The sequence below is a fragment of the Chrysochloris asiatica genome, unplaced genomic scaffold (genome assembly GCF_000296735.1).
Source record: "Chrysochloris asiatica unplaced genomic scaffold, ChrAsi1.0 scaffold00557, whole genome shotgun sequence".
NCBI classification, from domain to species: Eukaryota; Metazoa; Chordata; class Mammalia; order Afrosoricida; family Chrysochloridae; genus Chrysochloris; species Chrysochloris asiatica.
The window spans coordinates 90,581-100,314 of NW_006409075.1; the positions used below are offsets into that span (position 1 = coordinate 90,581).

The following is a 9,734-nucleotide window of genomic DNA, read 5'->3' on the forward strand; positions in this document are numbered from 1 at the left end:
AAACACACACAAAACCCAGCTACCCTTGAGTCAATTCTGCCTCAACTAAACAGTTACCCACCACTGTTGTTCAATACTATTGTTAATTTACCTCTGCTATTAAATTTACTGAGCTACCTGGGTGTTTCTGTAACTCATCAGCTGCTGCTCCAGACAAAGATGAGGTTGTGTGCTCCCATACAGATTTAGTCTCAGAAACCCTATCTAGGGTCACTCTGTGTCGGAATCGTCTTAATGATAGTTTTTTTTTGTTGTTCTTGATTATTAAATTTACTAGTAAATCCTTCACATTGATCATCTCCTTTAGGAGTCCCTCGGTAGTGCAACAGAAAGGGGTGGTTTGAACCTACCTAGAGGCAACCTTGCAAGAAAGGCCTAGTTAGTTATGTTTCCCAAAAGTCAGTCATGAAAATGCTATGGAACACAGTTCTACTCTGGCACTCAGTTACATTTGTTCTTTTATCCTGTACCAGGGCAATTTTAGTTTACTTATAGAAAACCTGGGATTGTATACTGATTAACTCAATCACTTATTCTATTAGCGACTTTGGGCGAATTATTTTTCTGAGCCTCATATTATTCAATATGAAACATAATATTTGTCTCAGAACTATAAGTATTTAATGAACTATTGTATAATAATTAACTAATAATCTGTTAACCTCAAATTCAGCAGTTAGAAACTGCCAGCAGTTCTGCAGGAGAAATATGAGGCTATCTGCTCCTGTAAAGATTTACAGCTTTGGAAAATGGGTTGCTGGGAATCAGAACCGACTCCACGGCACAAAACCACCACCACCACCAATAATATCTATTAGTAAAGCATTCATATTGATTTGTTGTTGTTAAGAGATGTTGAGTCGACTCCAGCTAATAGCTAACCTGTATGGGGTTTCCAAGGAGTGGCTGGTAGATCTGAACCGCAACCTTGCAGTTAGCAGTCCGGTGCCTATCCTACAGCACCACACCAGGACTCTATTCATTATCACACCAGGCCTATTTTCTCATCTTAGAGAGGCTCGCTGGAGTCCAGGTGTGGTGCTGTAGAATAAGCATTGGACCAAGGTCAGTTTGAACGTCAAGGTCGGTGGTTCAAACTCACTAGCCACTCGTCGGAAACCCTATACAGGGTTGCTGTGAGTCGGAACCGACTAGATGGCATTTAAACACAACATTGGAGGCTCACAGTCACACCGCAGGTAAATGAAGATGCCAGGATTCAAACTTGGGTTTTTCTGATGCGAACGTCCAATCTTAACCCCACTGATAGGTTCAAGCGCCTATCATACAGCCTGTCACGCAATAGGCATGCAACCTTTAAAAATGTATAATTTGTAAGTTTGATTATCATCTCCCCTCGGTGCAGAGGCAAAATTACATTTTGATTAACACCGCCAAAGAGCTTATTCCCACCATGTGGGCTTTCTTCAGGGAGGAGCCCGGTTCCAGGTTTATTATGAGCTTACCTTGGGTGACGGACACGTGCCGGTGACGTCGCCAGTCGCGAACCCCCTACCTTGGATCCCTCAGCAAGCCTTCGCGCGGCGTCCTTAGCAACAAGCGCGCTCACTCTCCGCCCCGCCCTGTTTGGGCGGCGCGGCCTGGGCGCTAGGCGGCGGCAACAATTGCGCCTGCGCGCGCCCACAACCGCCAGTAATCTCTGTTCCCCTCCCCTCCTTCCCCCCTCCCCTCATCTCCTCCTCCTCTGCCGCTTGGAACGAGACACCAACATGGAGCCCGAGGACTTGCCATGGCCCAGCGAGCTAGAGGAGGAGGAGCCGGAGGACGAGGTCGTGATGGTGGAGGAGGTGGAGGGGGAGGAAGAGCCTGAATTGGAGGCCGACTGTAATTACGAGTTTCAGCATCAGGAGAGCACGGATGGAGAGGAGGAGGACGAAGAGGCCAAGGCCTGGCTGCAGGCACCCCCGGCCCGGGCCTCGCTCCCGTGGCATCAGTACACGGAGGGCGAACGGGCCAGCGCAGGGAAGGTGAGCAGGGCGGGGGAGAGGTGTGGGGCCGCCGTCGGGGTCGGGCTGGAGGTCGCCTCGAGCGCCTTGCCCTGCGATCTGCCGGCACTGCTGCCTCCTGCATCTCCGGGAGGCGGGACGGGTCTGGTCTTCGCTGCCTGTCACAGTGCCTGACAAATACGCGCGCTTTACAAAATTTAAAACTGTAAATGCTAAGAGGGGCAATAATAGTACCTCCTTGCACCCCCCTCTGGCAAAGACATTGTTTTTCTCCTTGGGTGGGTCCTGGAGCTTTTAAACAACACCAGGTGTTCAGTGGAACCCATATTCCCTGAGTGTGTAGTTAGAGACACTTTGGGGAGGAGGTGGGACTTGTACCCTGAAGGAGGGAAAAAGCGCGGTGTGGGTGTGGAAAGAGTGGTTGCCCTGGGAATATCTTGTTGGGAGACTACTTTGACTGCAACCCAGGACTCATGTTGAGGGAGTTGGGCGAATTACGTACACTGCCTCATCAGTTAGTCACCAGAGGCTCCCTGCTGATTAGGCTGTACTCTCGTTAGTAGCAATAAAGGTGTCCCCAGCTGGTGAGAGGGATTTAGAATGCATGAGGTTTATGTTTCACAAATATTCAAGCAAACAAGAACGCACTAGGTAATGCATGATGGAGAAAGAACTACTCTTTATAGCTAGACTGTGAAGATCATTTTGGAAATAGCTTTCCGTTTAATTTAATTTTAGGAGAGAGAGAGAGAGAAAACAAAAAAGCTTGTTACAGAATTTCTGTGTCCAATCATCAGACATTAAAGTTTCTACTTTGCAAGGTACATTGTGAGGACAAAAAGAATCCTAAGGTTCTTGACTAGAGCTGTTTCTTGAGACAAGGTGTAAATAGTTCTGATAAAGTGAAACAATGGAAGTAACGAGAATAGACTATATTCCTGTACTATTCAGTAAGGTAGCCTCTAGCCATGGATGTCTATTTAAATTTACATTTTCGTTCATTAAAATGAAATACAACAAACAAGTTAGTTCCTCCATGTTGAACCACTCTTCATGCGCTCAGTAGCTGTTGTTGGTACTGTGGCTAACGTATTGGGCAGTGCAAATGTAGAAGACTTCCATCTTCACCGAAAGTTCTCTTGGACAGTGATGCTATATGTATTTTACACAAATAATATGTGCGTATTATGGTTTTCAGAAACTGGTCAAAACCCTTGCGTGTTACATGTTTATGTCTGTTATATGTGTGTATTATGGACTGTATTTACATGGGTGTGTTATATACGAAAATATAGACAGTTTGTTGTCTAGTTGCTTATCTGGTGAATATCCCAATAGGTAGTTGATTGACTGAGCATGTATTTATTGACCATTCGGCACATGCGCCACATTGTGCTGGATGCTGAGGAAACCTTAGTTAAGCTAAATGCTTTTGGTCCCTGTTGTCACAGTGTTCACAGTCTAGAGCAATTGTTGTTGTTGTTATGTGCCGTGGAGTTGGTTCCTACTCATAGCGATCCTATACAGGGTTTCCGAGGCTGTAAATCTTTACGGGAGCAGAGAGCTTCATCTTTTTTCTGTGGAACTACCAGTTGTTCCGTGGGAGAATTAAGCAGGTGAAATTCAGATAGTCACATTAATCAAAGTAAAATATACTAACATTCTATGGAAGCATATAAGGGAACCTGACTTTATCAGTGAAGCTGAGGAAAGCATCCCTAAGGAAACTGAAGCCCGAATAACACAATTGAGGTGCAAAGGAAAGGGAAAGAGCATACCACTTGAGGGAAAAACATGGAATGATATTGTTTGGTTAGAGAGCATGGCATTTTCAAGGATCCAAGGGCCAGGGTGATTTGAGCACAGATGGCAACCTTTGTATGCCATCAAGAATTCCGGGGTTTTATTCTGGGAGCTTTAGAAAATCACTGGAGATGTTTTAAACAAGAGGGTGTTTAATAAAAATATGAGTTTCAAAAAGATCAGTTTTGTAGTATATTGACATATTGTTGGAAAGTATTTAAAGGAGAAAATATTATATTTATTGCTAGAAACTGATAAACTATGACTTTTTTGGAAATGTTTGTTTTATAGCATTTGATGTACAATGAATGACTCTAGGATAAATAATGGACTACGAGCCACAAGATGGGTGGATTGAGTCCAGCAGCTGCTCTGCTGGGAAAGATTAGACTTTTTGCTCCCACAAAGATTTACAGCCTTGGAAAGCCTATATAGGGTCTCTGTGAGTTGGAATTGACTCAATAGCACTTAACAACAGTGCAACAACAGAATATTTAAAGGATGAGACCAAATAATGGAAGCATTTCTTTTAGTTTACTGTCATTTAATATAATGTTGAATAGGCTGAATATAAAATGTAAAAAAAAGTTGTTTTATTTTTCTGTATTTGAAAATAAGGGTGTTATTGTGTTGGTTTGAAGAGCCCTGGTGCCACAATGGTTAAGTTCTTGGCTGCTAACCAAAAAAATTGGTGGTTCAAATACATTCATCCAGCTCTTTGGGAGAAAGACCTAGCTAGGTATCTGCTTCTGTAAAGATTACAGCATAGAACATCTGTTTGGGGCAGTTTCTGCCGTGACACACTGGAGCACTTTCAGTTGAAATTCATTCAGTGGCCCCTAACAACAAGTACCAATAGTGGTGATGTACAAGGGTGAGTCAAAAATTATCCGCACTCCAGTTATCTTAAAACGCTTGAGCATGCACAAGAAATTATCTGTCGATAAGATGAGTGACAGTGGATTGTGTGGCAAATCATTTGCAAATCAGGCATAGCTCTGCCTATGAAATAATCCACGAAAGACTTGGGTTTCAAAAAAGTTGTGTGAGACTGGTACTGAAACAACTCTTGGAAGAGCATGAAAAGAAGTCCTTGGACATCTGCAAACAAAATTTGGATCGATACCTGAAGGAAGGTAAAAGTTTCTTTAAAAAAAAAACAGTACTGGTGATAAGACTTGCATTCATCACTATGAGCCTGAGAGTAAATGGCAGAGTATGGAATGGCAACATCCTCAATCGCTGACCAGGAACAAGTTAAAAAGTCAACCTCTGCTACAAAATGGATGCTTATAGTTTTCTGGGATTCTCAAGGGCCAATATTAGAATACTACCAGGAAAAAGTTCAGCAATCAGCAGTGCTTGTTACAGTGAGATGCTCACTGAAGAGCTTCTGAAGCCTAAACTTCAGATTAAATGCTATCCAAAGGCATTGTTATCTTGCATGACAATGCACGTCCACACACCTCTGTTCACACAGGTGACATGCTGCAAAAACTTCATTTTGAGGTGTTTAAGCATCCTCCCTGTAGTCCTTATCTTGCTCCTGTTTGGTCCTCTTGCAAGCAGCTCTTGGAGGATGAAGATTCACCTCTGACGAAGAAGTGAACACTGGTGCGTTCATGGTTCGCAGCTCAGCCTACAACATTTTTTACTTAAGGGAATATGAAGGCTTGTTGACAAATGGACAAAGTATATTGAAAAGCAAGGAGATTATGTCGAAAAATGATGTATTTGTCTTTTCTAAAAGTTGATTAAAATAAATTCTGCAGTTGTTGTTAAGTGCCATTGAGTCGGTTCCGACCCATAGTGACCCTGTACAGGGTTTCCGAGGCTGTAAATCTTTACGGGAGCAGAACGCCTCATCTTTCTCCCGCGGAGTGGCTGGTAGTTTCAAACTGCTGGCCTTAAGGTTCGCAGCCCGATTCGTAACCACTACACTACCACAGCTAGATAATTTTTGATTTACTGTCACATAAGGCAGTGGATACATTTGTAATCCTGTCAGTAAGACTGAACTAAGCCATGGAATGATTTAAAGCCAAAGTAAAATTGGCCGTTTTGCAGTCCGTCCAATTCTTTAGAGTCCAGAGAAGGGAATGATTTAGCTCCGTCATCTTGTTCTTGTACAGTGAGTTCATTGTGGGACATTTCAAGCACCTCTCCTTGTGACTCTTAACCCTAAATTTCTGGGCTGTGTTGGGGAATACTAACTCAGTATGAGTTGTTGTTAAGTGCTGTCTGTGACCCTGTGTAGGGTTTCCAAGAAGCGGCTAACCTTACAGTTATCAGTCCAGTACTTAACCTACAGTGCCACACCAGTAGGGGTCAGTGTCCCTAGAAATTCATTGTCTTCAGCTTTCAACTATGTCATTAACAGTGCTTGGAAATACTATTTTGTACATTTCCTCCTTTAGCTTTTTCCTCCATTGTTCACTCCGGTCCTCTAGTCCTCATCTAGTGTCCTACATCAGTAGGTTTCCATTTGTCACATTTCCCAGTGGAAGAAGAGAACACAAACTGAACTCCTTTACTTTCCGGCTGTCATCTCCAAAATATCTTTGCTGCATAATTCTTAATCTGGTTTGCCCTTTAATATACTTTATATTCTTAATCCTAATCATTGCTTATATTCCTAAAATAAAGACTATTTAGTTACAATGTTTTTCTTAAGGAACTACTGGATTTTATTTGCAGGTATTTTATTTATTTAAAAGTAATGCTGGTTTTAAATTTTGCCAAATTTGGCATCAATATTAGGACTTTTTGGAAACTTGTGAAGAACCGGTGTTCTTTAAAAAAATAAGTTTTCCTATGCCCTGCAACACTTTAAGTACCACAGGAAGTTTGCCTCTGTCTTTCAAAAAAATCTCACTAGTAAATTACTACTTATTCCTGGAGAAATCCCTCTTGGTCATGGATTTAGTATGCTCATATTTTGTTCTGGATTTTTGCATCTTTATTCATAAGGACTGTTAGTCTGTAGTTTTCTTGTAATGTCTTTGTTTGATTTTGATATTAAAGTAATAACCAAAGTAGTTACTTTGAGTCAGTTCTGACTCATGACAACCCCATATCAGAATAGGGCTTTCGGTGTCTGATGTTTTTGGAAATAAATCGCTAGGCCTTTCTTTCAAGATACCTCTGGGTGAACTCAAATCTCCATCCAACCTTTTGGTTAGCAGCCAAGCTTGTTAACTTTCACCATCTAGGGACTCCAGTCAGCTTAATACAGTTGTTATTAAGTGCTGGCGAGTTGGTTCTGACTCATAGCAACCCTGTATTATTAGGTTTCTGAGGAGCGACCTGTATTGGTTTTAAACCTCTGAACTTGCACTTAGCAGTGCGCTGCTTATCCTACAGCGCCATAGTACTGGCCTCATAAAATCAGTTGACAGTTGTTCTTTTGTCCTAGTTTCCTAGGATTGCCATAACAAAATACTACAAAGTAGATGGCTTAAAAGGACAGAAATTAATGTTTTACAGTTTTTAAGACTGGAAGTTCAAATCAGGGAATCGGGTCTAGAAGCCTGGGGCGTTCCTTGGTTTTCCTTGGCTTTGCTTAGCTTGTAGGTGGTTCTTCACAGGGTCCCTGCCCCTGTCTGTGTGTCTGTTTCTACTTTGTTTTATAAGACACCATTCAGAAGGGATTAGGTTTACGACCTACCCTACTGTAGTATGACCGCATTACAGTAAACAAAAAGCCCGATTTTGTAACACAGTCACATTTCAGATGCACAGGGGTAAGGACTTTATTTATTTTTGTTGTTGTTAAGTGCCATTGAGTCGGATCCAACTCATATAAACCCTGTATTGGGTTTCTGAAGAGTGACTGGTGGTTTTGAACTGCTGCCCTTATGGCACCACACCAGAACGCCTTGTATCTTTTTGTTCTTCTTCTTAGGTGCCGTAGATTTGGTTCTGTATAGGGTTTCCTTGGAGCAATTGGTGAGCTTGAACTGCCAACCTTGTTGTTCAAACCGACTTTGCAGTCTTTTTAGAGGGATACAGTTCAATCCACAACACTTCAGTTTTTTGGAAGTTTATGAAGGAATGGGGCTCTAATGATTGATAGAAGTCACGGGTAAAGCCATCTGGACCTGAACTTTTTGTGGATTTTGGTTTTCTTTTTTTTTTTAAATCTTAATTCAGGGTCTTCACTTGTTATTGTTAGGGTCTATTCAGATTATTCTTTTTTCTGTCATTTGCATCTTTCTAGGAATTTGTTCATTTCCTTTTAAGTTATCTAATTTGTTGTTATTTTTGTTAAGTGCTATAGCGACCCTGTATAGGGTTTCCAAGGAGCGCCTGGTGGTCTTGAACTGCCGACCTTGCAGTTCAAACCAACTTTGCAGTCCAGTTTATTAACCCACAGGACCATACCAGGACTTCAGTTATCTAATTTATTGGCGTATAATTGTTTGTGTTGTTAGGAACCATGGCTCTGAGTCACAGTGAGCCTATGCACAACAAATTGAATCACTGCCGAGTTCTGCACCATCCTCACAATTGTTGATATAACACTTTAGCCCATTGCTGCTGGTACTGTGAAATCCATCTCATTGTGGTGTGTCTTCATCTTTATCCAAGCATGGACCCACCACTTTACCAAGCAGGATGCCCTTCTCCAGGAGCTGGTCCCTCCTGCTAACATGTCGAGAGACAAACTATAATTGTTCATAGTATTCTTTTGTATTCCTTTCTATTTCTGTAAAAGGAGCCTGGGTAACGCAGTGGTTATGTACTCGGCTACTAACCAAAAGTTTGGTGGTTCCAACCTACCCATGCTAGCTCTGTAGGAGAAAAGATCTGACTATATGCTCCCATAAAGATAGCGGTTCTGTGTTATCATATTGGGTCACTCTGAGTGAAAAATTGACTATCGGAACCTAACAAGTAATGTTGTCTTTTTCATTTCTGATTTAGTCATTTGTGTTTCCTTTTTTTTTTTTTTGCCCCCTTCTCAGTTTTGTTGATCTTTTCAAATAGCTAGTTTTTGGTTTCCTTGATTTTTGCCTGTTGTTTCCATACTCTTTATTTCACCAATTTCTCTTCAAATCTTTATTATAGCCTGCTTTCTGCTTGCCTTAGGCTGTGTTTGCTTTTGTTTTTTCCAGTGTCTTAGGATGGAAAAGAATTATCCTGTACTTGGGGTTGTTAAGTGCCATTAAAGTCAGTTCCAATGCACAGTGACCCTGTATAGGTTTCCAAAGAGCAGCAGGTGGGTTTGAACTGCATACCCTGTGGCTCACAGTCCAGTGCTTATTCTACTGTGTGTCCTACTTCCAACTTAAGTAAATTCCATAGTTAGTTGGTAAGACTCTAACTCATTTATGGCAAAATGAATTAGTGTGGTTTTATATATTTTAAACTTAGACATTCCTGAAGGCTCACAGCCAAGTCAATAAAATTATGTTTGAAGATGGGATGGAAAAGAACCCTGGTATTGCACTGGGTTAACCATTCGGTAGCTAAATGCAAGGTCATGGTTGAAATCCATCAGGTGTTCTTCAGGGGAAAGCTGAGGCAGCTTGCTTCCAGAAAGATCGACAGTTTCAAAACCTTTAAGGAATAGTTCTCCTCTGTCCTACAGGGTGGCTGTGAGTCAGAATTGACTTGATGGCAGTGGCTTTGGATTTTTAAGATGGAAAATGAGGTCCCTAGGTGTTGTAAATGGTTTGTGCTGTACTGCTAACCTGAAGGTTGGATGTTCAAATACATTCAGGGGTATGGTGGAAGATAGGCCTAGCAAGCTGTTTACGCTAAGATTACAGTCAGCGCCTATGAAGCAGTTCTACTGTGTAATACATGGTGTCACTCTGAGTAGGAATCAATTCAAAAGCAACTAACAACAAATGGAAAGTTATTAATTTTATATTCTTCTTTTAGTATAGACGTTTAGTATAGTATTAAATTGTCTCCTCCAAAAATATGTTGTTTTTTTTTAATTTAAGGTTTTTGTTG

The 9,734-nt window shown here is 41.6% G+C and overlaps 1 protein-coding gene across 1 annotated transcript in view; it reads left to right on the forward strand.

Moving 5' to 3' along the window:
• Nucleotides 1-1,155: 1,155 nt before the first annotated feature.
• The window catches only part of ALMS1 (Alstrom syndrome 1), a 205,660-nt gene continuing 197,081 nt past the window's right edge, over nt 1,156-9,734 (forward strand). Inside the window, exons 1-2 of the mRNA XM_006877698.1 lie at nt 1,156-1,199; nt 1,502-1,988. Of these exons, the coding sequence (XP_006877760.1) occupies nt 1,156-1,199; nt 1,502-1,988 (531 nt within the window). The remainder of the gene's footprint in view (nt 1,200-1,501; nt 1,989-9,734) is intronic.